The sequence below is a fragment of the Eupeodes corollae genome, chromosome 2 (genome assembly GCF_945859685.1).
Source record: "Eupeodes corollae chromosome 2, idEupCoro1.1, whole genome shotgun sequence".
Taxonomy (NCBI): Eukaryota; Metazoa; Arthropoda; class Insecta; order Diptera; family Syrphidae; genus Eupeodes; species Eupeodes corollae.
In genome coordinates this window covers 88,193,385-88,221,358 of record NC_079148.1, presented here as the reverse complement: position 1 = coordinate 88,221,358, position 27,974 = coordinate 88,193,385, and the positions used below count along the sequence as shown (strand labels likewise).

The 27,974-nt window shown below is 33.5% G+C and overlaps 2 protein-coding genes across 2 annotated transcripts; one reads left to right on the top strand and one right to left on the bottom strand.

The window, feature by feature from the left end:
* Nucleotides 1-986: 986 nt before the first annotated feature.
* On the top strand, nt 987-14,524 carry LOC129944482 (1-acyl-sn-glycerol-3-phosphate acyltransferase alpha-like). The gene is made up of 3 exons (XM_056053935.1): nt 987-1,825; nt 12,901-13,034; nt 13,100-14,524. The coding sequence occupies exons 1-3, from the start codon at nt 1,644-1,646 to the stop codon at nt 13,717-13,719; spliced, it is 936 nt and encodes a 311-aa protein (XP_055909910.1). The 5' UTR covers nt 987-1,643; the 3' UTR covers nt 13,720-14,524.
* Nucleotides 14,525-17,667: 3,143 nt separating this feature from the next.
* LOC129944481 (protein maelstrom 1) lies at nt 17,668-26,862 on the bottom strand. The gene is made up of 6 exons (XM_056053934.1): nt 26,579-26,862; nt 26,315-26,516; nt 19,014-19,163; nt 18,559-18,953; nt 17,913-18,483; nt 17,668-17,854 (listed from the first exon to the last, which is right to left on the bottom strand). The coding sequence occupies exons 1-6, from the start codon at nt 26,693-26,695 to the stop codon at nt 17,835-17,837; spliced, it is 1,455 nt and encodes a 484-aa protein (XP_055909909.1). The 5' UTR covers nt 26,696-26,862; the 3' UTR covers nt 17,668-17,834.
* Nucleotides 26,863-27,974: the final 1,112 nt, after the last annotated feature.

Below are 27,974 nucleotides of genomic sequence, written 5' to 3'. Positions count from 1 at the left end.
TGAAAAAATATAAAACAATAAGTCGAAAATCAATTTTTACCTACTTTTGTTATATATTTTTTGGGTTTTTAATATTTTGTAAAAAAAACTGTTAATTCGATTTTTCTCAAAATTTTACCAGATTTTACAAACGTTATTTTTTGTTTTAGAAAATTGTTTTGTCGATAAAATCATTTTTTATTCGTAAAATTTTCGATGTGACAAATTTGTTTTTGTTCAGTTTTTTTTTTTAATTTATAAAAAGAACAGTTAATTGGATTTTTTTTTAAAAAATATACTTATTTAGTATCACTTTACAATATATGTATTATATAAAATTAAATTCAAGCCTCTAGCGTTTTTGGTTCGTAAGGTATTTAAGTTTAACCAAAATGTTTACCTTTTTTAAACTGCTATGGTAAAAAAAAACACATACGCAAATTTTTTGAGAGCCCTTTCGGCATCTTTCTGCATTATCATCTGTAAGAAAAACCAAATTTAGTTGAAGTCGATTTCTCCACTGGTTCTTGAGCTAAGGACGACGAAAAAACGTCGCGAACGTACATACGGACGTACACACGCAGGCACATACATCTATCTAAAAATCTTTTATTTCAATTCTAGGGACCTTGAAATGTCAAAATTTTCAATTTGACAAATCGGACCCATTACAATAACTTTCTATGGGAAGTTAAAAAGATGTTAACAAGAAATCTGTACACATTTTTTAAAGACCAATCTTCTAAGAAGTTGATATCGAACATGTTATACATGTACGACCCAACATCTTTACTAATGGTCTTTCCTAAAACGATTTGTATTTAAAAACATTTTACGGCAACACTGGCAGCATTTTCCCACCACCCTCATAATTGCATTCGTACTACGAATTGGACGAGATACTGTTTTGGCTTTTCAAACGAATGGTGGTTGTTTCCGTTTGGGTGCTTCTCTATTCCTTATTCTCAACAGAAACAAGATTCGATTCGAAGCATTTGCAGCACTCAATTTCGATGGCGCGCGTCGTCATCGTCGGGGACTGCGTAGAACATCGAATTTCGAAACAAAAGTCCGAACAAAAACTAAAGGCATAGAAAGTGGAAGAGCCGAACATTAGTACACAAAACACAGCGAGCACTTCACTCGATATTTGAATCACCCAAAGTACCTTCTATCAACAAAGTATTATTTTATTTATCCCATCGATTGATTGTAATTTAATTAAAACGAAACGCAACCAAAGAAACTACAGGGATAATAGGGGAGAGCTGTCTTGACGTATTAGCATCAGCATTGCTTTATGTTTATAGTATCAACAAATCAATAGGTTTATATTTTAATTTTGTTGTTGTTGTTGGAATGCATTGTGAGTGAACAGAGGAAAAGGAAACAAACCTACAAACCTATCTATCCGTATTCGTAATTCGTATGTGCTGCAATTGCAATAAGCCATATTCGTTGTGGTGCGAACCGGTTGGTTTTAGATCTTATTTTACATATGTGAAAAAGTGTGCTTGTCCTCCCTTATAGCTTTACCCTTGAAAACGGACTGAAAACGTATGTAATTGTGCAGCATAAAAGTGAATCGAATCGTGCCAGCATAATATAATTTACAAATTCGTCGAATACCTTGCGAACATTTAGAAATTAGAAAACGATAAAATATGACATCGTACATCGAGCTCTGCGGATTGTTTGTCATCTTGATGTTACCGTTTTTATACGAGACAAGCCATATTTTCCGATATTACTTTAAGTTTTTAATATATTATGGCTTAGTTTCATTTAACTCAGTGCTATTAATTCCTGCGTTTTTGTTCCGTCCGTGTGATGTAAGGAATTTGTTGTAAGTACTCGTAGTTTTTGTTTGTTTAATGATTAATTTTATTATTCCATGGCTTTTGTTTTCCTGACAATATTGCAAGAAATATTGATTTTCCTTTCGGTACGGGATACTTCTGTGCATTCATAGATGTGGGGGTGTTTGACTGACTCAATCCAAGTAATATAAAATAGTTTAAATTGAAATAGATTGTGTTTTATCAGTGAATTAAACAATCAGTGAATTAAACAGTTTTCTTTTAATTTACTTTTCTATCTCAATGAAAGAATTTTAAAGAAGTTTGAAACTAAGAGAAATAAGGACAAAAAACCGTAACAAAAATAATAATCTGAAGGAAATAGTGTTTGGCCAAGTGCAGGGGATGTTGTTTGAATGAGCATTGTGTACATTTTGGTTTATTTATTCAAAATCCCGCGGTGTGTTGTTGTTTTTTATTTTAGTTTATTTCTCCAGAAACAAAATCGTCAAAGCAGAGTTTAGAGCTCTTTGTTCGGACAGACTTAACTGCAGTTAATTGAAAAGATCGATCAAAAACCCTTTAGTTTGAATCAAGAAGAATCACAAAGAGTTTATAGAATTGAAGGAATTAAAATTGATGATGATCATAATATACAATGAATATTCATTAGAAATAAAGCTTCGAACATGATTGTACTTAGTTTTTTAGTTTTCACTTGATTTAGGTTTCACTAAAACAAAGGTTTTCCAATGATACACCAAAACTACGGACAGTTAGATTAAAAAACAACAACGAGTAGGATCACCGATTATTCATCAGAAAGTTAAAATAGAACATAACATTTGTGAAGTGAGGAGTCAAAACAAAAGAGTCTTATTTAAGGGAAATCAATTCGATGATCATTCTTCTATTACAAAATATTATTTTTTAAAATGAACATAAATATATGTAGGAGTGACTTGAAAAAAAAATAGGTTTATGTCAATTTTCTAGTCAAAATGAGATCAACCTTTTAAGTTCATCAATAACATAGAATCTAAATAGAATATACAGTTAAGTTCTACATTTCACTTCCACTCGAAATTAAATGAAAATCGATTTAAAATAAAAATTTTAGGTCCGAAATTCACTTTTGACGATTTTGATTTAATTTTTTTCAAACTCAAAACGAAGTGAATTTCCGTGTTCTACATTTCGATATTTGCGATTTTCAATTGATTTGACCAGAGTAAGTTAGTGTGATTTGAATTCGACAAGAAGAAGGTGTTTAAAAACAGTAGTATTTTTACTTAAGGGAAATTATCCTTAACCTTAACCTTCTCTATGTAATGTACTTGGCTCGTGAGAAGTTACAGCTTTTTCTTTGTAATTGAGGGAACGGACAAAGCATTTATAGTCATATTTCGGAACGCTAAATGTCTTTTCCATAACCCTTCGAGTAAAACAATGTTCTTTTAAAAAACTGACACATTCAAAAACCAAGCTTCGACAAAAGGGTTTTTCCCAAACTATTTTATCGGAAACTTCTTACTGCACGCCTACAGCTAGCTAGTATGTTGATCACTAATATTTTATATTTACTTTTTTAAAAGGCACAGAATAAATACAAATATAAGAATTTATACACATTATGATAATCAACTGAATTATTAATTGATTGATGTGATATATGTATGCTGCTTCAATTTCACTTGAAGTGATTTTGAAATCGATCGAATGGTAGAACCCTGAAATTATTTCACTCGTTTTTCAATTTAGATCTTCATTTAATTTAACTCGATTTTGGGAACCAAGTTGATAAATTCAGCAGAAAGTAGTAGAACAATGATATGATATGATGAAGATATTCAAATCTAAATAAATATTAGCCAATTAGCCTTCTTCCTTTAAGCAACTGTACATATAAAGTTGTTGGTGGTAAGTGCGTTTGACTGCCATGCTAGAGGTCTTGGGTTCGATCTCTGCCCGTGCCATCTAACTTTTTTCACGGGTACTTCTTGCGAGGAGTTGACAAATTCTTCAAAAGTAACTCTTGTCATGAAAAGTGCTTTCTTAAATTATCCGTTCGGATTCAGCTTAAAACTGTAGGTCGCCTTCATTCCTGACGACATTTCTTTCACACAGGAATTGTTGAGAGTTGTAACTCACTAGGCCTTAGTTATCAACGGATTGTTGCGCCACCTAATTGATTTTATTTAACATATGAAGTTCAACTTTAAGTTGGATAAAAAAACATAATCAGCTGACTTTTTGACATGGACAAACCTATGCAGTACCAATGCATGCTTTACTATGTTGTGAAAATACTTAATTATGCTTCAATTTCTACTAAACTACTATGATTCAAAGTACTTACCAAAGGTTTTTTGAAAACATTGTACAACCCCTTTAATTCACTTTAATATACTAAGCTTCTAACATTGTAAGCATGAGTTAACCCAGTTTCTATAAAACTCACCAAAAACTCATGATAGGAGTGTCTAATAGTTACAATTCAAAACAAACCTCAGGAGAACAGTTAAAAGTGTGAACTGTCAAAGTAAGGCGCCAGTTATAGCTATCATTCAAATCGATCCGGAAAAAGTTTTGAATCGATATTTCACGGTGTTTCCCTTTGATTAGAAATGGAAATTTTATATTGTTCGATCGGAAATCAAACAAAGAATTTTTTTGAAAAAAAAGTGTAATCACGCATTTATTTTTTTCTAAAAACGTATTTTAAATTAAGCTTAAGATCCATCACATTGCACTAACATATTCAAAAAATTTAAATAAAGGTTTTACTGATAGCTATGTACATACATACATACAAATGTACGCTGCCTAACAATTGTATTTTCTAAATGATTCTGACAAATTCTAAAAACTGAAATAATTTTTTGACTTAACAACAATAGTTGGCAATGGTTCGGAGAAGAACAGACCACAGACTTGAACTTGAAAGCAAGGCAAGTTTCTACCATCTGATTGGCAAGCTGCCAAAAAATTGTCTTCCAATTAAGGCAACTTTCTTGGAAAGTTGACTGGAAAATAAGTCAAGACAAATTTCCCTAAATATTAAGTCAATTCCACTTATGTCAAAATGACAGCTTATCATTAACTTATTTTCTATTTGTTTAATTGGAAAAGGAATAAGTAATAGTTTTTTGAAAATACAAAATTCCGGGGTGGAATCGGCTAAGGTGATAGTTGACTGTCATATTTTTGATAGTCAAATTGACTCAATTCAATTTGAATGAACAATTTTAGATTCAAATTGTCAAAATTCATTGTTGCATTGGTGAAATTTGAAATTGATTCGTTTAATTATCTAAATAAAAATATCAAATTGGCAGTGTTTGAATACAATTCTTACTTTTCTTGCTCTTTTCGAATGTCGAAAGATTTGTCGGTCACGGGAATCTGTTTTTTTTTAACGAAATAAAGCGAACCAAGACAATTTTCCAGTCGTTTGTGTAAGCGTCTGGTAGCTCTGATCGGAATAATTATATTTGTTTGAAAATGACTATCACATTTTTGTTGTGACAGCTTTTTAGGTATCTATGTATTTGATAATCACCTTACGTAGATCAAATTCGATCATTTTGAACTTGAACCTGAACCTGCCCATTATCCATTTAAAATTTTCTTTTAGCACTATGTTAGTAGTATCGGGGCATCATTGTTAGTGCATAGGACTGTCATGCTAGAGGTCTTCGGTTCAGTCCTTGCCTGTGCCACCTAGTTTTTTTTTGCATGGGTATTGCCTCATGCGAGGGGTGGGAAAATCTTCCAAGAGTAATTCTTGTCATGAAAAGTGCTTTCATTGAAATTCACTAGGGACTAGTTCTCTACCAACTTTTGCGCCACCTAATTTATTTTTATTTTAGACCTCAAATTTCAAATTTTTGTCTGCTTTTTGTAAAAAGCTGATCGTTGTTTCTTTATTTTTATCCAACTCCTTCAATAAAGTATCTAAAAATCTACCTATCCAGGATAGCATTTAACTAACACCATCTTGCTTAAAAGCAAGGTTCGTTTATAATTTTATGGAAGAAATCGTATCAGATATGGAAATAAATGTCAATGTGTGAAAAAAACACGAATATTCTAATTCAAAAATGTATAATGAATTTCCTTTATCCTTGTTTATTGTCACTTTAAAACAATAAAATAAAAATAAAAATAAAAATATAGGAGCATTTATGCATAGTTATCATAATCACGAAATTTAATTACTAATTGACTTTCTCTAACATTGTAATGTTTTTTGTTTATTATAATGTAGTTTTAATTATTTGCAACTTTTTATTCTTAGCACGTTCTGACCTTGTATATTGTTGAACTAACGCCAAACTATTGGAACGAAAATGCTCAAATCGTCTAGCAAATATATATTTTATGGATATACAAAAATGAGAAATTACAATAACTATTTAGTTTCCAGGGCCGTTATCTACATATTTGTTTATTTGTTGATATTTAAAAAACTAATTAAAGGATTTTTGCATTCACTTTCACTCTTTTTTAAAGAATAACCTCGATTTAAAAAAAGTTTACTCATCTTGCATTTCAACTTTTTCCCTTATGTCTACATTGCATATTGGAATAAATAAATGGGCAATGGACTAAAAAAAAAGAATCTCTGTACTTGAAAGTACCTCCGAAATGGGACACAAATAATATATACACAAGTATGCATAATAGCTTATTTTCCGGAAATAGTGCATATAAATTGTAGATATTATGTATATTGTAAAAAATAATATATTTAGTATGTTCATATGGTTATATTTGCCCACGTGTGTATTAAGTTGCAGTTTAGGCGATTTATTTGTTGCAACAACAAACGTAAGGTTTTATTTAACCAAAAGGCATCACGATTTCTACAGTCGACTCCCTCTAGTAAACTTTTCTGAGCAATCGTTTTTTTTTTCACTGCAAAACCTTCCATGATCTGTTTGATCTATTGCACAGGTGTCTCGATCAAAAATTTCTTATTTTAGTTTTAGTTTATTTATTTATAAGGCTTACGCAGTAAGTATAAATTTGTGAGAGCTTATGACTCAACTTTAAATAACAATTCAAAATAAAAAAAAATACATAAGAAAATAATATAAAATAAAATAAAAATTAAATTAAAAAAGAAAAACAAATTTTCATCGATAAAATATTATTTGTGTTAAAAACAAGGGAATAATAGAAATGATAGAATTAGAAGAAGAAAAACAAGATAAAAGGATAGTTAGAGTTAAAAAGTGAAAATAAGCTAAGCAAAGTTAGTTGCTTTGGTTAAAAAGGAAGATTTTAATACTTTTTTGGAAAATGTGCATATCATTTATATCCCGCAGATGGGTGGGAAGTGAGTTCCAGAGGCGACATCCAGCGATGAAAAATTGCCTTTCCGAGGTCAGACATGAAAAGCGTGGCAAAATTACCGATGTCGATCTGTTCGATGTTGACATTCTGATTTTTTCAAAGATATTTATAAAAACAGTAACAATGTTCGAAGCTTCATTAAGTCATTTAAAGGCATATTAAGGAGAATCTCTTGCAAATGTGAAACATGGTCGTATCGTCTTAACCCAGAGATGTATCGAATGATACTATTAAAGGCTATGTTTAGTTTATGTTTGCTGAAGGAATTGCAGTTGTACAAAATTTCGCATCCATGAGTGAGAACAGGTATAACTAGGGTCCTTGCTAGCATTAGTCTTCTAATGGGTTCTTGTTTAAAATTACTGAACCATTACGGAAATATAAGCAGGCATTTGCTTGCGTTGAAAATCAACCCATTGCAATACGCAATGGTTGATTCAGGGTGAAAACGCAGTCTTTAATTAAACCCAAAGGACAGCTTTTGTAAATTTGTAAGAAAACGGCTTGCTTTCTATCATTCAAAAAGGAAGAAAGCAGTTTAATAGGTTCTGATTATATGTTGAATCTGTGACACAGTTAATTGAGAAGTATCGAATTCCTTTGAAATGTAAAGTAGGACTAGAGAAATTTTGATAGGAATAAATGGACTATATGAACATAGGAAGCTCCTTTATTATTGAATTTGGGAACACGTTGTTATGCTTTATTTGTATGGAAACTAGATATTCTCAAAAAATAAGTACAAAATAATTTCTTATCCGTTGTTTATTGTTTTTCTAGGTTTTCGTATTTTGTTAGAAAAGTAGTAATTTTTTCTAAAAAAAAAAAACTACAAACATATGCATATGATGGAATTGTTTGATTAAAATTTTGCTAACAAGATTTTTAGTCGAAAACAAAAGTTTACCAGCAGTAGCACTTCTTAAAAGTTTTTATTTCTAATATAAACAAATACCGATTAGATTTTTCTTTACACAATTTAGCACCTTTATTTTTTAATTTTTAAAAAGATGTAGGAGTAGCAAATCAATTTTTAATCAACTTCTTTAATGTTTTTTTGTATATTATAAATTTTATTTTCTAAAAATTTAACAAGATGTCGAAACCTTTATTCTTCGTTGCATAAAATAATTTTGTAAACAACAAGATGACAATTTTTTTTCAAAATTAATTCTAGCCGCTAGCGTTTTTGGTTGGTGAAATGTTTTGGGTTCACCAAAATGTTCACTATTTTTAAAAAAAATCCCATGGTAAAAAAACACACAAACAAACACACATTTAAAGTCGATATCTCTACTGGTTCTTGAGATATGGACAACGGAAAAAAACTTCCCGGACTTTTTTTGAACGTGGCATTTTGACAAATCGGACCGATTACAATAACTTCCTATGGGAAGTTAACAACTGTTAAACAGCATATGTTAGACAATTCTTGATATGATAGAAGCAAGAATTGGTCTTGCATTTTTTACTATAAAATATTTTTTTTTTAAATTACTAAATATCCGCACACAGGGTTTTGACATGAGAAATTCTATTTTTGAATTGAAATAATCTTGAATTATTTCGTTTTTGCAGTCAGTATGGCTTTAGGAAATAGTGGTCGCATTCACAAAGATAGTGGCTACGTAGTCAACATTCAACTAGCTTTGTGAATGCAAAACTACACTTCACAGCTAGTCAATCTGATACTGTCATATTGTTGACAAATGCAAATATATATGTATAATAAGAAACATTTTTGATTTGATAACTTTAACTTATCTTTTGTGTTTTTAAATTCAATAAAATCAAATTTAAAACACAATTTGAATGATTTATATTTGTATTTAAACATTGAACGATTTATTTCATTTTGAATTCGTGTTACTTTACCGAGCAGCTGATTGTGAAGCGTCAAAATCATTCTCCACTAACTTTGTAATTTTGTACACTAATACTTCAACTACTTCTGTAGTTAGATTTAGCCAATCAGAATCCCTTGACTACGTAGCCACTAGCTTTGTGAATGCGACCAATAATAATCACTTTTTATTTAAACTCTATTTCCTCTTACTCAAAAAAGGGAATCAACTGTAATCACAAACTACATCACAAGTTATACAACCTAACCACATTCAGAATTAAGTTGTTACCTAAGCCATTAGAATTTTATCATAAACCAACTTTAACTGGATTTAAATAAATTAAAAATACTAGGTGAAAGATATTCTGTCTTAGCCATCTAATATTATGTTACCGTTCAATAGGATTTTTTTATATTATAAAATAAGTAAGTCAAATTGTATTTATTTTGGTGCTGCGTAAAAAATAGAAAGACTTAAGTTCCTAGTTTTGAACGCCTAAATTCTAATGGAAAAATGAACGCATCTGTTAAGAATGCCTCCAAGTTACTACCTAATAGTGGCTTCCGAATTTAAATGCAGCGTGAGACTATTTATTTATATACAAGTATGTACCTAAACTATGTACATAAAACTGAATATAGATATTTTAATAAAATAAGGAAATTGAGAAAAATTATGATTTTTTTGATGGCGCGAACATGTGTACTGAATATTAATAGAAATAGAGCACATTCTGGGTCAGTCGATTATTCTTGAATTGTGTCTAAATTAATTTTTTAAATGGGATTGTGTCATTTTTATGGCTAATGTTTTCCATTTCGTTTTCAGTTTTGTCCAGCTTTGGTCCTGAAGTCTAGATACATGAACTGCCTACCTCTATTTAAGACTTCTTGTTCTATTTATGACGTCTTTTATTTCGGGTCTATTGCAAATATCTTCGTGCTTTAACTTACGAGTGCAAAATTTTCCTTTCCATTTTGGTCTAGCTGGTCAAGTGTTTTTGCTCTCAAGCTCATTGTTTGTAGTCCGTAAGTAAGGATCATTAGAATAGCAGAGTCGGAGATATATTTCATTGTGTCTACACTTTTGTCCAATTGTAAGGCTTCTGAATTTTTTCCAGCTATGCGTCTGTTAATTTCTTTATTTTTTTACTTCCTTACTTTACTTAAGCACTTGGCCTCAAGTAATAGGTCCCACAAGGTTAATCGATCTCTAGCTTGCTGTCTCTGGTTTCGAATATTAAGCCGGAGAGATTAACAAGAGTTATTATACGTTTGATTTCAGCGCTGAAGTCATTTGCAGAGTAAACAGCAGTGTCTAAAAAGGTACATTTATTTACCATCCCGAAGTTAACCTATCAATGGTCACGTTCCGACCGAGTCTACAATGGGAATCGACTCTATTCGATCACAGGGCCCATAACTGCTCGTTAAGTTTTTCAAATAATGTCGAAGTTATTTGCATTTCCAAGATATTGTGTGGATGTTTAAAAAATGATGCCATTGGTGTTATAATTGGTGTTTCGCACCACTGAATCTCTCAAAAACAATATTTAAGCAGCCAGCGTTCCCAGTCATAGGCTTCTTTGAAATTGATGAAAATTGCTTATCGATATTATATTCTAAGGTTTTCTCCAGGATCTGGTGTAGAGTTAAAATTTGGTCGATGGTAGATTTTCCAGATCTGAAGCCACACTGAAGGGCCAATCAGTTCATCCATTAATGGCTTCAGGCGTTCACATAATACACTAGATAGGATCTTGCAGGCGTTGTTTAAACGGCTGATGGATCTGTAATTATCGCAGAGAAGGTGGTCCCCTTTCTTATCGATCGGACAGATAGTGCTTAAATTCAACTCGTTAGGCATGCTTTCTTCCGACCAGATGCTGGTTATGAGTTGGTCCATGGTCCTTACCAAATCAGATCCCGCGTGCTTAAAAAGCTCCGCCTGTAAACGTCATTACCGGCAGCTCTGTTCTACTTCAGCCTCGTGATGGTTACTCTGATCTCATTCAGGTATTGTGGGTGGTACCCCAGATCATCAACCTTAAATGATTTTAGCTGTCCCAAATATATGTAATCTTCTATTTACAGCTGTGGACAACAAATTAGAAACACAAATTGAATTCACTTTTTTTTTGTTTTTTTTTGTTTTGTTTTTTTTTTTTTTTTGTGAAAAAGTATTTTTTTTTAAATATATTTTTTAAACTTAAAACAATGTTTCCCAAACATAACATTTATTTCATATGGCAGTTTCTGCGAAAAACACAACTAATTAGAAACAAAGAGAAAAATCGTATCTAACTATAAAATTTATAACTTTATAATATCATTTACCTTATATTTATCTTTGATACCTTGTTGCGAAACCTATTTGCTTCAAAACTTCCCGACATCTTCGTTCCATTGATGAATTAAGCACTGCTCTACGGGTATAGCCTTCCAAGCAGCTTATTATTATGTTTTGTACCTTCGAAAGAACATCACTGTTGGAGTTATTTTTGAAACCAACAGCTTTTTTAACATCTGTCCAAAGATGCTCATCGGATTTAGGTCTGCACTTGATGATGCTCAATCTAGAACTGTTATCGATTGGTACCTAAAGAACTGTTTCGTAATTCCAGTAGTGTGCTTGGGGTCGTTGTCTTGCTGAAACTTCCATATCAATGGCATGTTTTCATCGGCCCAATCCACTAATCGTTCCTTAAGAATGTCAATGTATTTAACGGCTGTCAGAGTTCCATCGATTCGATGAATTTGGCCAACTGCACACCACGAGAAACAACCCCAAACGTTAAGCGAGCCGCCTCCATGCTTATTTATTGGCAAAACATATTAAGGGGGGAACGCTGTTTCTTTTGGCCTTCGTTGCCTTGCGGTTGCTAATGGTTTCTTCCGAGAAACACAACCATGCAACACAACTTCCACCAATCTTCTTCTCATTGTGCGTGGCCGTATCGGGACATCGAATGCAACCGAGAGTTGGCGCTGTATCTCTGTGGAGCTTATTTTTGGGTCTTTTTTGGCCAGCCTACTAATTGCTCGATCTATTTGGCAGTTTGTCTTACGGACCCGTTTTTTACGAGGTACATTTTCAGCAGTCCCGAAGTTTTGAAAATGCTTAATTGCATTGAAAACTTTCTTTACAGAACAGTTCATTTGAGATGCAATTGCTCTATATTACATTTTAAGCTTCCAAAAAACTCAAGAATCGCTTTCCTTGTGGGAGGATCACAACTCTTTAATTTTCCCATTGTAATTACCTCCAAAATTTAAAAATTATTCTTTAAAAACGTTTGCAGACAATTCAGAATTTTCTACTTACCAATGCAAAATAAAAAGATTATCAAATGTAATTTAACTATTTCTAATTAGTTGACCAGTTGAAACGAACACTTTTTACACTCTACAGTGATTTTATTGTCTACTTTGCAAAGACTTATGCACAAATGATGCTTTTTTAAACAATTACCTAATAACAATTACCTAACCGTTTTGAATATGTGGAAGCAAGTAATGTTTCTAATTAGTTGTCCACAGTTGTACGTATTCAATTTTTTCTTCATCCAACGTCTTTTGTGATGGTGAACATTTGTCTTAAGATTTTAAAAATATTGTGAACGAAAAAAGGATCAAATTAGTGGATTTGTTCGAAGTGTCTGTAACGTTTTGAGAAAGGGCAAATAAAACAAGTAAATCTCTTGTAGCTAAATAAAAATATGTTTTTTCATTTGGACTTTGTAAATATAAATTGTAAGAAAAAAAATAAATTTTAAAAAATTTTAATCAATTTTATGTGTAGTAATGGTTAGCGAAAAATTACGTGACATTAATCAATTTTTAAATTCTCTAAAATAGAATAAAATAGAAATTCATACCATTTGAAAAAAATAATGACAAATTTTTTATTTACAGATGGGCGAGCGCATTTTGCCACAAAATCTCAAATCTTATCGGTCTGAAATGGGAGCTGAGGGGAAAGGAGATTTTAGAAAAGGATCAGGCATGCATCATTGTGGCTAACCATCAAAGTTCTTTGGACGTCTTAGGTAAAATGTCTTGTTCACTTTAACTTCAAATTGATATTAACATTAATTTCATTTTTTGTATATAGGGATGTTTGATATTTGGCCAGTGATGAATAAGTGCACTGTGGTTGCAAAACGAGAACTGTTTTATGCGTGGCCTTTTGGTTTAGCTGCTTGGCTTGCTGGACTTATTTTCATCGATCGTGTTCGTTCAGAGAAAGCAAGAGAAACCTTAAACGAGGTTAATCGTAAGATCAAAAAACAAAACATCAAACTCTGGGTATATCCCGAGGGTACACGTCGTAATACTGGAGAAATACACTCGTTTAAAAAAGGAGCTTTCCACATGGCAGTTGACGAACAAATTCCAATAATGCCTGTCGTGTTTAGTTCCTACTGTACATTCCTCAATGACAAAAAGAAAATACTAAATGCTGGTCATATAATCATTTCTACCTTGCCACCAATTCCAACGAAAGGCCTTTCCAAAGACGACATACCAGAACTCATGGAAATGGTTCACAAGAAAATGATGGAAACATACAAAAAAACATCGATGGAAGTTCTTTCAAGGTATAAATCAACCAAAGAACAAAACACCTGTTCCAAAGAGACGCATCTTAAAACTGACAGTCTCAAGCTTAATGATGGATACCGCGAAAAACAAACAACAAGCAGCTTCCGTGGATTAGCCAAGGCGAATTAAACATTCAATATAACTTTAAAATTAATTCGAAAAAATTCCTGACTGTTTTTATATAAGTAAAAGTAGCATAACATACATACATACATATTTTGTCCATCTTATTATTTAGTTAAAGAAAATATATGCATATATATTTATTTCAATTTTGGTAAGAGAAATGTATCAATAACCAGGTTCAACTCAGAAAGATAAGCAACAGGCATCTTTTAAAATATTATTCTAGCGTATCATTTGACAATAGTTGAAAAGTTTTGTTTGAGAGCTTTTTAAATGACTAATTAGCCAAATACTCAGGCCTATCACGAACTCCATCGTTATCGGAAACACTTACAAAACTCCGAAAAATTGTATCAAGCAGTAGTTTGGCAATAATTCTTAAAGTTAAAGTTTCCGATTACGATAGAATTCGCAATAGGGCTAAATATCTTGGCTGTGTTGAACCTGACGTTTAGATTAATTATGAACGATATTGCGACTGTGGTAGTTAGTTAGTAATTATATTTCAATTCTATTTTATTTAAAATGTTTGTTTTTTTTTAAATTTGTTTAAATAGTTCAAATTTATTTTGAGTTGTAAGCAAAGAACAATGCTTATTTTGTCTTTATAAATAATTCTATAACTACAAATATTATTAATGATAGGGTCCTTCTTATGCCAAATTTTAATGTTTATAGATGCGAGTATATGCGGGTAATGTTTGTGATAAATTATAGAGAAAGTTATAGATCTGAACATGACCTAACACTTATACAAAATTGTGCTAATTTGTCTCTGCAAGCTTCTAGAGGTTAGAGAAAGTAAAAATTGTAACGACTAATTTGATCCCACTGGGCCATCTTTAATCCATGGTAATTTCAACTCGTTTATCCTTAGTAGTCCATTGAAATATTCGTTTCATCTTGAAATGAGATAAATTAAGCCGAAAATTTACCACCTTAAGTAGAATTGGGCAGGTTAAGACGACATAAGGGACTTGAAAGTTAGGCAAGTTTCTAGTATCTAATTGGCCACCTGCCAAAAAATTACCTTCCAATTAAGGCAACTTTAATGGAAAGTTAGTCAAGAAAAATCTACTTAACTATTTAGTCAAGTCTACTTCTATCAAAATGACAGTTGCTCATGTTTTTCCATTCCTGTAAAAGGGTTCCTTGACAATTTGGAAAAGAAATAACTAATATTTCTTTACAATACAAAATAAAAATCGTGATGAACTTTCAGCTTGCTTGAGCAGTGTTTTGTAGACAATAATTTGTTTGGTACTTTTTTTACTATGAACTCAAAGTAGAGGTTTGCGAAGTGAAGGTCTGAATTAGAAATTTCTGACACTTGAAAAACTAACTAAACTAACCCTGATGTTGCCTCAACCTACCCATTGTCAAGCATGCAGGTTCAGACGACATAAGGGACTTGAAAGTTAGGCAAGTTTCTAGTATCTGATTGGCCAGCTGCCAAAAAATTACCTTCCAATTAAGGCAACTTTAATGGAAAGTTAGTCAAGAAAAATCTACTTAACTATTTAGTCAAGTCTACTCCCATCGAAATGACAGTTGCTCATGTTTTTCCATTCCTGTAAAAGGGTTCCTTGACAATTTGGAAAAGAAATAACTAATATTTCTTTACAATACAAAATAAAAATCGTGATGTGCTTGAGCAGTGTTTTGTAGACAATAATTTGGTACTTTTTTTACTATGAACTTAAAGTAGAGGTTTGCGAAGTGAAGGTCTGAATTAGAAATTTCTGACACTTGAAAAACTAACAAAACTAACCCTGATGTTGCCTCAACCTACCCATTGTCAAGCATGCAGGTTCAGACGACATAAGGGACTTGAAAGTTAGGCAAGTTTCTATTATCTGATTGGTCATCTGCAAAAAAATTACCTTCCAATTAAGGCAACTTTATTGGAAAATTAGTAAAGAAAAATCTTCCTAACTATCAAGTCAAGTGTACTTCTATCAAAATGACAGTTGATAATGTTTTTTTCATTCAACTGAAAGCTGAACTTTATTACTCTATGATATATTTACTATCTCCACAAATTGAAAAAGAAATAAGTAATATTTCTTCACAATATAAAATGCCAATCGTGATGGACTTTTAGCTTCCCTGAGGTCTGTTTTGTAGACAATAATGTTTTTTTATAGTTAATGTACTATAAGCTGAGGGAAGTGGTTATGTATGATACTTGAAAAACTAACTAGCTGTTTTAGTCAAAATTTACGTTCAAAGGATGCAGTTGACTGCAAATGAAGTCCCTTATGTTGTCTAAACCTGCCCAAAAGGCAAAAAGTGTGCACCGCATAAAAAAAAATAAAGTTAGTACGTTAGTTAATGAAAGCCAATTGCTTTATAAAGGCCTTTCGATTGGTTAAAACCATTGAAACCAAAACCTGTAAACGTTTTGTTAAAAACTTAACCTTGGTCGCTAATGAAAGCTTAGTTTTACCCGAAAATAATGAAGCCAAATAATGTTACTGTCATACCAAACGAATATTCTATTTCAATTTTACTAATGCGGTCTATCTAATGTACATCGTGTCATGATAGTTAGCGCGTTGGACTGTCATGCCAGAGGTCTTGGATTTGATCTACGCCTATGCCATCTAGTCTCCAAGAGCAATTCTTGTCTTGAAAAGTGCTTCCTCAAATTAGCCGTTCGGATTAGGCGTAAAACTGTAGGTCACCTACATCCCTGACAACAGTACTCGCACACAGGAATGGTTGAGAGTTGTAAGTCACTAGGCCCTAGTTTTCAACGCACTGTTGCGCCACCCAATTTATTTTATTACCTCTGAACTACACAAGCAAGTACTCGCCTTCATTGTCGATTTACTCGTTTTCAAAAGCTCTTTCGTTTTGAATCAATTAAATTTTTTTCGTGAAATTCCACTTCTTTTTTAAATAAACAATATGTATACAAAGTTTTGAAAGTATTAAAGCTGAGAGCCAGTTTTGCAGGAGTTGACCAATTTTCAATTTTGACTAGTGACTTTAATCACCTTATATTTTTTGAATGCTATGAATATCCAATTGATAGAACAAGTGGAACTATAAAATTCTCTATCAGATTGAAATGAAACAATCGATAGAATCGAAACTTTTGATGGAGTCAAATAGCAGGAAAGGGTACATTTAAAACGACTTTTAATGTGGAAGGTTATATAAGTGTATGTAGGCAAAAAGATGGATAGAATATCATATAAGGGTATCACACACAACTTTTAAGACGGGCATATTGAAGTCAAAAGCAAGGAAATTCTTAAAACAATAAGTCCTTGGTAACCATTGTCTTTTTCTCTTTTGATCAGATCTGCAACTTCTAGTATCTTAATTTAAGTTAAAGCAACTTTGAATATATGTTATTCTTATTATATTATATTAACATACCATCTTTATTGTCAAATAAATTTTATTTTCATTAAATTCATATAAAAAACACTTCTTTGATTCGAAATAAACGAAAAACCGATATAACATATAAGAAAAAGGCAATTGTGTTTTCTTTCAAACAAAACATTGTTGATTCCAATCGAGATAATAAAACAAAAAATATTAAAAGGAGTGAAAGCAGTGATTTTGATCTTTTTTATTTTTGTACTTGCATTTACTTTTATTGTTTTCGTTGTCTTTCTTTTAACAATAATTTTAACTGTTCATTTAAAGGAAATTGGAGCTCAGTAAAATAACAAAATGTTTTAGATTAGATTTAAATTTTAGGAAGCTAAAAATTGATTGAAACCGAAGCGCTAGAAATTAAGGCACAGCTAACCGTTGATTGAAGATACCAAGCTAAAAAAAAACACAGTTATTTGTGAGTTTTTTTTTTTAACTTTTTACATATTATATTACTTGTAACTTTAGAAACAAAATTACATTATTTTGTTGAAATAAACAAACTTAGTGCCTAATTCCCATTTAATTTTTCTAATATTATTTTTATGGTTACACTTTGGTTTGGAAGTTTAATGGAACTTGCACACAAGACAAAACTTTTATTTAAAAATAAAAAAAATATTCATACAGTAAACGTAATAGTAAAAAAAAACAATATCCACAACTTGGATTGATCCTTAAGAAGTTTTTTGACTATGCGGTCATAAATATCACTTGGCAATCTATTTTGAAAATGAATTACCTAAAAAATATAAAATTAGGATATTTTTTGTTTTAAATTATATGTAGAATTATTTTACCTCGTCCAAAGCTTGTCTTTATGCGTCCTCTACCAAAGCTCAACGTACTTTCATTATCGGTATCATTTAGGTCCGTTAATCTACTTTTACTATCCGTAACATCAATTTTAAATTCCGATTTATCAGGCTGTGGCGGAACTCGGCGTGAGCGCTCTGCCCAATGATTAACAACCGAGTCTTCTTCATCTTTGTCCATGTATGAACTGTAATCTTGAAGTTGTTGTTGTTGTTGTGAGTGTGGCTTTTTTCGGGGCCTTCCTGTCAAATCTGGGAAATCATAATTATTGAACTTTGCACCACGACTAGAAACAGTAGACTTTTGATCGTCATAATAGGTCCTGTGTTCGGAAAGGGCTTTGGTGGCATAAGTTGATTCACTGCCCATTGAGATGAATGACTCAGTGTCACTAAATGCTGGTAGCGATGTTTCTGTTCTTGTACTTGCCGGTAGATGGCGTCCAGGAATACACTTGATTGCTAAGTCTGACGTCATATACTCGGAGAACATATAGCACCAACGAGTTACACATGATAGAGTGCAGTAGTTACTTTTATCATTTTTTTCATGAAACTAAGCGCAAAGAATTTGCAAATGGTTATTGAAAACCTATTCAAGACTTAAAAAAAAATTATCAAATATACTTACATCACAAGCAATCCCGACCATGTATTCAAAAATATCCCGATCGAAATATGCATCGGTTACAAAAATCGACGCAGGTTTTTCAACTTCTCCAACTTCACAAGTTGCCTCTTTAAGTGTGTAAAAGAGATATTGAATTGAATAGATTTTCAAGTCAACGTTATTAGCTCCAGCGTCGGCTTTTATAAAATTCATTGCAGATTCAACAATCTGCATACTTTCGGCATTAGTAAAAACGGGTGGATATTCTCCGTCATCATCTGGACGAATGAAGTGTAGAATTAAATTATACAACTTTCCTAGTTGTTGTTCGCCCATTGCGTTCGGTGGTAGTGGCAATTGGTGCGTAGTGTCAGAATGTTGCTGAGCTTCATAAGTGTGGCCATAGATATTAACACCTGCTTAAAATTGTGATGCATTAAATAATCGTGAAATTAAGTGAATATTTTTAGGTTAACCTGGATTGACGAAAGAATGAAACTTGTGACAAAGTCCATCCTTTAAAGAATACTGACAAAGAGAAACTTCGGCTGGTAGATAGACTCCGCCCTGGAGAGTTTTTGTAAAGTAGTTAACCATTATAAAGTAGTATTTCTGTTCGGCTAGTTCTAAAAAAAAAGTTTAAAGTCAATTAAATGCAATTTTAATTTATTTATGTATTATTTGCTATTTTATTTCGTGGGAGCCCCTTGGGGAAAGGCTTATCAAAGGTAGATTTCAGAATAGTGTAGGACCCGTCACTATTATACAGTGTTACACCCCGACGGAGCTCACATCTGATGAAGAAAAAGAATACTTTAACAGTCAACCTATCCTAATCCACCTTCAACAACACTCCCCGCCGAGATATTATTTTGGTTATGGGAAACCTCAATGCTAAGGTTGGCAGTAACAACAACAGGCTAAGGCATGCGTGGGTGTTCACGATGTCGGCAATTGCAATGAAAATGGTGAGAGGTTCATTGACTTCTGCAACGCCAATGTTTGAACTCAAACTGTGCACAAAATTAGCTGGGTGTCGACGGACAGGCAAGCGTCTTCCAATCAAATTGAACACTTCGCGATTAGTCGACGCTTTAGAAGCAGCCTCTTGGATGTCCTAAACAGAACAGGCGCCGACATGGGACTTGCAAGTTAAGGCTCGAATAAGTGATGCACAAGGGGAAGAAAGAAATAAGCTGGATTCTTCGTAGCACAAGAAAAAGAGAGAGGTTCACCGGTAGAGGATCAAAAGGTAGAAAGAGCACTTTAATTAAATACTTAAGAACAACAAAGGGGTAGGACTTGATGTAATTCCCGCAGAGTATTTACAAGCAGCGCCAACTTCATCAAGCGAACTGCTTCATCCGTCCATAAAAGAAGCATGGACCACCAAAAGCTTCCCCGATGAGTGGAAAAAGAAATTATCGTCAAGCTCTCAAAGAAAAGGAGATCTAACAAAGTGCGAAAACTGGAGAGGAATTTGCGTTCTAGCTGCTGTTGACAAAATACTAGCAAAAGTCATACTGGAACGCATTGGAGAACACCTTGAGGCCACACTCGATGCCGAACAAGCAGGATTCTGAGCTGGGTCCTCCTGTGTTAATCATATCAACACCCTGCGGATCATTATGGAACAGTGCGTTGAATATCGATCACCACTACACCTGCTGTTCATAAACTTCGAGTAAGCCTTTGATAGCGTTAACAGGGAGTATATTTGGTTAGGTTTGCAGGGGAAAGGCATCCCAGAAAAACTAATTTCTATTATTAAATCAATATATGATGGATCCAAGTGTCACATTCTGCACGATGGCAGGTTGTCAGATGATTTTGAAATCCGTAGCGCAATCAGAGAGGTCTGTATTCTGTCGCCAATATTGTTTTTATGCCCCTTCAGGGGTTCCCAAAGCACTTAACAGGTCTTAGGACCTAAGTAAGTATGTTTTGCTACAGATATGAACATATTATGTGCAAAACATAAGTAACACTTGGTTTAAGCTTTAAAAAATACATCACAAAAAATGTCAACGGCTTATATATTCATGGGTAATTGTTCTTAATATTTAGTTGATTAATCTATATTTCTAAACGCTTTACTAATTATATTCGGCCAAGTCCACCTGGTACTAACACTTTTAGTAACAATTCTTTAAATGCTGAGATTTTACGACAGAGCTCGCAAGAAAATTCAAATAGTTTTTGAGAATACTACTGAAAAACATCAATTTATTTGGGGGCTTTCAAAACGATTCTTCCTTAACTTGGGTTCAAATGCAAAAAGTATGTTCTATGATTTTTTTTCTTTAAGTCAACCAAAACTGCTGGAGCCGACGGCATCGCTGACAAATTATTCAAAACAGCAGGCGATGACTTGATAGAGATCATGCACCCATCTGCAAAATATGGTCCCAAGAAAGCATGCCCGATGATCGAAATGTCATCATAATCTGAACATCGCATATAGGATCCTTTTTGCCGTACTATATTAACGTCTGCAACCGTTCGTCATCAACCTGTTAGGTTCTTATCAGTGGGGCTTCAGACCAGAAGAGTCCACCATTGCCCAAATATTTGCATTCCGGCACATCTTGGAAAAAAACCCAGGAACTTCAAATCAATACCCACCACCTCTTTATCGATTTTGAAGCCGCGTATAAGCATTTTTACGAAATAGTTCTACAGATCAATTGAAAGATGATATTGACATAATTGGAAGATTAAAGCGTGATGTCAGTGGAGCGTTTTTGTGCATTGCGACGGAAGCGAAGAAGCTGATTTTAGTGGTCAATGAGGGCAAGATCAAGTAAATAAAAAATAAAATAAATTAGTTGGCGCAACAGTCCGTTGAGAACTAGGGCTTAGTGACTTACAACTCTTCAACCATTCCATGTGCGAGTAATTTAAGAATTTCATGACAAGAATTCCTCTTAAAAGATTTGTCGATTCCAGGAATCAAATTCAAGACCTATGAAGATCAAGTATATGCTGTCATAAAAAAGGACATTTAACGATGACGTCTTGGACAAAACATCACCATGGACAGCTCTTACTTTCAGGTAGTTAAGGACTTTTTTACCTAGGAACTGATATAAAATCAGACAACGACACCAGCGCTGAAATCAAACGCAGATAACTCTTACAAATCGCTGCTTACAGTTATCTAGAATGTCTTTATGGCCCGGCAAACAGCAGAGGTGAATATTAAACTGTTGTGCCATCTCCATTAGAGATGATCGACAGTTATGGACTGTTATAGAGTTGGTAGAAACACAGAGTCCAGAGATTTGATAGCGGCCTGACTATCTGAGAAAATACGGATGCCAGAATTTAATATCACGTTTTCTTTAAGCCAGGACAAGACTTCTTTTATCACCAAGACTTCCGCCTGGAACACGCTACAATGATTGGGAAGGCGGAATGAGAGACTTAATTTCACGCATTCAGAGTACACACCTCCACCAACCCCTTTTTTGTTTTTGAACCATCTGTATAAAAATGGATTGACTCGTCTTCCAGGAGTGCCCTATCCTCCCAGAAAGATCTGAAGGGTATAGAAATCTGGAAGTTTACGTCGAATTGTAGTTGGGGGATAGTGTAGTATGTGTGCTTTGGAATTGACTCTAAATAACTAAGAATTACGGAGTGGCCAATGTGGTAACATTTGTGTGTTTACCGATGTGTATAGCCATGATTCTGGTTTGTAAGCCATATTTATTACCAATACCTTTTATGCAAGAAAAGGGAGCTACAGAAGCTTTTTTGACTCTTTCCTGTAAATTGCGTTTTCAATTTACTTTTTTATCTAAGACAAGACCCAGGTATTTAGCCTCGCCCGAGAATATTAATTGAATTCCTTTAATATAGGGAGGGTTGACAAATGGAATTTTGTATCTCCTCGAAAATAAGACTAAATCGGTTTTGTGTAGGTTAACACCCAATCCACACCGATCAGCCGAAAGTATTAGTCTGTCTAAGCCATTTTGTAAGAGTTCTTTTAAGGTGTTAAGATGCTTTCCTGAAACTGCTATAGCAACGTCGTCCGCATAGGCGATCACTCTGAAAGCCTCCGCATCCAGACTAATTGGAATTTCTTTCAAGAAGAGAGGTGATTGCGGTGACTAACGAATTGTCTGCCAGAAAACTTGCCCACTTTTGAGTTAATTATTCTGCTAGCCAGCATTAAATGAATTAACTCCCCAAGCGAACTCTCTACGTTTAGAGATGTTAGTGTAGATGTGATTGCAGATATGTCCACTTTGTTAAAGGCACCTTCGATGTCAATGAAAGCAACTACTGAACTCTTTATAATAGAGGGAATATTCAATGCTGCGTACTAAATGTGTAAGGCTCTTACCACCGATTTTACTATACAGCAGGCATATTGAGACGAAGACAGAACTCTTGCATCAATACTTGCCCTTAAATGGATATCAATCAATCTTTCCAAGGTCTTAGAAGAAATGATGTTAGACTTATAGGTTGTACATCTTTAGGATTGTCTTGCGAGCATTTACCTGCTTTGGGTATAAAAACAACTTTAACTTCTCTCCATGCCGAGGGAATATGGACCAGGTATAGACAGCTGTTAAAAATTGCCTCAGGGATTGGTGCAATTATTTCCGAAGTGTTAGGATGCTTCGATAGAAAAATTATTAGAGTGATTTTCGGTTCCGTCTGCATAGATAGAAAGTGGAGAAGGAGATACAGCGACTAACTGTACGGTCTGTACTGCGACAACGACCTGGTTAAAAGAATAAAAGTCCAACGACTTAGATGGCTGGGTCATATAGAGCGAATGGAACTTAAAAACGCTCCAGCCCGGAAGGTCTCCGACTCCAATCCCTAGAGTCGAAGACCGCGACTTAGGTGGTGCACGCAAGTTGGAGAGGACCTCAACTATCTTGGCTCACGGTCGCCTGGCTGAAGCGCCACCTTAGGTAATCAAGTAAGTAAGTCTATGATTTTTTCCATTATTCTATATACATTTAAATTTGAATACAACGGCCATCACTCAACTTTTCAATGTCATCTTTGTACATAAAATCAACGTCAATGGAGCAGTTTTTTTTACGTTCGCAGTAGTATAAAGTTAAGTACAAAAAAACTCCAATAGCTAAAGTCACCGAAGCCACTAGGTACCGCCACCGTAATAACCCACGATGGAATCAAGATCTCTGCGTCTAAAAGAGATCTTGATTTGTATTGTACAAATTTATGTATTTTGGCAACCAAAAAATTTAAGTATTTCACTAAGAAATAATAAAGTAAAACACGCGAATATTTTGAGTATGGTTTTTTTTCCGAATTGGGATATGCCACCAGCTGTGGTCGATATTTTGCTTTATACGTACAGTGGGGAGCACAAATGAGTACATGTTTCTTTCAACTTCGTGCACTTATTGATGCATAAGATTAAAATAACAAAAGAAATTCAAAATTTGTGCGTGTCCTACTTTATGTCGGAAAACAATAAGTTAAACAAACCAAAAAGTTAAAACAACTCGCATGTACTCAATTTTGTGCTTAAAAGAAAAGCAGAATAAATGCTCCGCTTAGTATTTCGTCCAAACGCCTTTATTGCATAGAACCCTTTTAATACTTTTTGGCATGCTTTCTACTAAATTTTCTATAGTTTTTTTTGGAATACTCTGTCATTCTTGATTTACTCGCTGCCAAAGCTCGTTCAGGTTTGTTGGAGTCGTTATGTATTGTCCTTACCGTCTTTTCTCTATTGACTACATATTCTCAATGGGATTAAGCTTCGGACTTTGTGCCATTCCTTAACGATTTTGGACGTGTGCTTAGGATAACCGTCCTATTGAAATATTACGTCCTCCTCAGGATAAGGGCAGATATTTACAAAATCGGGAAGATGAGTCTGCATAATGTTTAAATATTCTCCCTTTCTCATAATTCCATCTACTTTTGTAGTGGTCCAATGTGGCAGCATGTGAAGCAACCCCATACCATGACGCTTCCCCCACCGTGCTTTACTGTTTTTTTTTTTTGTTGACATGGTGCCTGTGGATGGTCTCCTCAGGACGTCACCAGCAATATTTCTGTTGCCGTCGGACTCCTACAGGTTAAATTTTGTTTTGTCTGATCACACCACACGCTTCCAGAAATCAGTTGTCCAATTTGTATGGAAATGTTAACTGTGCCTTTACATTTTTGCAGACAATGCAGGTTTTTGTTTTTTTACCGCTGAGATGTAGCCAATGTCATGGAGGGCTCTTATTGCAGTCCATCGGGCTTACTAAATGCAATAAAAGCATCCTTTGGTGTTAAAACCTTGTCTCTTTTTATCTGTGTTGTCATGAGCCGTGGATCCACATCCGTTGGTATTTTTGTACGGTGTATGGCTTGTGGTTTTGAAGCTCGCCTTTTCTGAACTCTAATGACTACTGATAGGCTTCTATTAAGCTTCTTAGCTATCATTCTCGTTGAAGAGCCATTCTCCGTCATGACTACAATACTATCCTCGGTTTTCCGTGATAGTTTTCTGATTATTTTAAATAGCTATGAAATTATTGTGTCCATTTACTTTTTTATTGTAAAGATTTCTTATCTCACGACATAAGCCATAAGAAAACCAAATCTAACTTTTAATTTTGATGTTTTTGCTGCAAATTATCAAAAAACTCACAGGTGCAAAATTAAATACATTGGAGTTGTGTTTCGTTGTATTTGTTTTTTGCTTAGATTTAATTTGTTTTCTGTTTTGTATTATAACCCGGTATGTTAAGAATTGAAAATAAAATAAATGGCAACACAAATTTGTCCATTTGCTTTTCTATTCTTATGCAATACTAACTACAGAAAGCAAAAGCATGTACTTATTTCTGCTCCCCACTATAATTCTCATAAATCTCTCACCTTCGAGTAAGATGTACATTCTATCAGAAGTTGTTCTGGTATAGGAAACAAATTAATATGGTTTTAATTTGAAAAAGCTTATAAAGCAGAGGGCTGAATCTTGGACATACTTTTTTGTAATCGAGGAAATTTTTGCTGATTTTTTGATGTATCACTCATGTGGTTATCATTCCGACCTCAAAATTCGAGAAATTAAATTTTACTAATGCTTAACCTGCCACACGGTTGAATTTGATATAATGGTGAGTATATCTGCACATTCACATCAAGAAATTTTGCTCATTACTCCCAAAATTCACTGCCAGCGCTTAGTCCATTATAAGGGAAATATTAATGAGAAATGTTTCCATTTATTTGTAAGAGCGCTACCACAACATTTTCATTGTTCTACTTTCATTAAGAAAATCAGAAATTAACTGTTTGTTCAAAGTTCTAATACTTTTAGAAAGCGTTCACCTAAAGTGACCTGAGGAGCATTCTAGACCTTACAAAATTCGGCAAACGGATATAAATCCTGCAGTTCTTCTAAAATATAAAATTTTCAAATCTAATATTTTTCGGATTACTGAATTATCGTTTAGGATTGTGTCAAGAAATGAAACCAAAATATGTTCAGGTGTTCATTATGTGCATCACCCGTCAGACAGTGTGCGGAAGTAGAAACAAGCAGTTGTCTAAATTCGCGACTTACATTTTCTTGAACTTGACGAATGTGAAATGTTTGAAAAATAATCTAGCTCAGCACTATTCAATGAATAACAGGAAAGTATTGCACGCTTGCTTTCTGTGAAATTCAATAGGTAAGGCTCGTAGTGCTGTTATTAAGATTATTCCATGACTTATAATATTTGAGAGATGCAAAATCAAGATAGCAATTCTCAAACAAGTCTTTACAACGTACCGTTTCTCTTTAAACTTTCGCGAACAATCTTATCGATGTTCTTTTTCATAGACCGTATGCTTTGTTCCTCCTCTAGCTTAGCCTTCTCAATTTGCTGAATCGGAACTCCAGTGCAGGTCAGTTTATCATTTGCGTTCTTCGCAGATATCCTATCGTTTTTCGACTTTTCGTTGTATGGGCCACGTTCTTGAGGGTTCATATTCTAAACGGAGGGAGCCCTCATTAACAAAATTCTTAAAATAAACAAAAGATGAAGACATTTACCGCCCAGATTTTGCCTGCTTCCGTTGTTGCTTGGGCAAGGCTCATGTGTCTGCCGTACTTTTCTTTCCATTCAAAGGTAAATACCATGAATCCATTGGTTTTCTTCTTAGGTGGCATTTTACAAAATCTTTGTTTTCAGATCGTAAGGGTTCGAGTAGCAACAAGTTTTATGTTCACTTCGAAAAACACACTTCTTTTCACGGAGGAAAACTGCTCAAATAGTTGCAATGCAAAATTAATTTCACTGTAGTAGTCCGGTCGGTCTACCACAAAAACACATCAATATAAATATATATATATATATTTTCACATAGGGAAAAAAGTAACTGTGCATTTGAAGGTGTTTTATGAAGGGAACAGCATTCTTTTGGTGCTTTTATGAGAAAGAGAAAATATAACATGTGATTTATCATTCAGAATGCGTTCACTACTTAAACAAAATTAAGAAATAATGGTTGGCCTACATTGTCTCTGCATTTGATTTCGGTAAAAACAATTGAATGATACATATAAAATTAATGTTTGTGAGTAAGAGAAAAAAGATTAAAATGCAGAATATATTTAGATATTTTGTCTCAACTTTCCTTTACCGCATCATAAATTTTCACGTGTTTTTTTTATTTGATAGATATGTATATACCAATAAATAAGAATTGTAGTAATTTTAGAACAATGAAACATTTATTTCTTTTTCAAATTAATCTTCTGAGTCACTTTTTGACAACAACCATATGCAAAAACGGTTGAATTTGACATTTCTTTCCTGTATTGTGTTTTATTGTTGTGTGTTTTTTAAGATTTTATTTTCAAGTTATTTAAACATTTTAAGAAAATTTGATTGAATTCAAGGCACGTGTTTTTTAAATAGAATAAAAAAAAAAAAAACAAAAAAGAGATGGTATGTATCTTAGTGTTGAAATGCACAAAAATATTTGCACACTTTCTTGAAGGCTTGAGGCAATACTATACTGTCAAAAAATTGTAATATTTTATAGGAAGCAAAAATATTTATTCTTTCATTTGCAGGTTCCCATATACATATATCTCCCTTCGTTGAAAATATTCGAGATGTCTTGCCTGACAACTAGTTATTTATTATGTGTAGCTCTTGTAACTTTGATTGGCATTTAACTCATGAACTCAAATATAATTTATGTGTTTATTAAGACCGTTTTTTAGTTTTAATTTGTTTTCTTGTTTTTGATAAGGGAAATTGTAAGAAATTTCTAAATTTGTTATCCATTTGTATATTAAGCTCTTGTCAAATTGTTTTTCGTCAAATTATACCACGTGAAACAGCTGATTTGAATAAATAGTTACTATTGAATGATTGATTGTAGACTTCCATATAAGATGATCTTGAATAACTCCGATGAAAGCGCATTGTTTTATATGG

Bases quoted from the DNA above. Each gene is read 5' to 3' on its own strand.
- LOC129944482 (XM_056053935.1), top strand. From the start codon at position 1,644: ATGACATCGTACATCGAGCTCTGCGGATTGTTTGTCATCTTGATGTTA. The intron at 1,826-12,900 runs GTAAGTACTCGT...TTTTATTTACAG, and splicing joins TGTGATGTAAGGAATTTGTT to ATGGGCGAGCGCATTTTGCC. The intron at 13,035-13,099 runs GTAAAATGTCTT...TTTTGTATATAG, and splicing joins AAGTTCTTTGGACGTCTTAG to GGATGTTTGATATTTGGCCA.
- LOC129944481 (XM_056053934.1), bottom strand. From the start codon at position 26,695: ATGCCACCTAAGAAGAAAACCAATGGATTCATGGTATTTACCTTTGAA. The intron at 19,164-26,314 runs GTACGTTGTAAA...CTTTTTTTTTAG, and splicing joins CGAAAGTTTAAAGAGAAACG to AACTAGCCGAACAGAAATAC. The intron at 17,855-17,912 runs GTAAAATAATTC...TATATTTTTTAG, and splicing joins AAAGACAAGCTTTGGACGAG to GTAATTCATTTTCAAAATAG.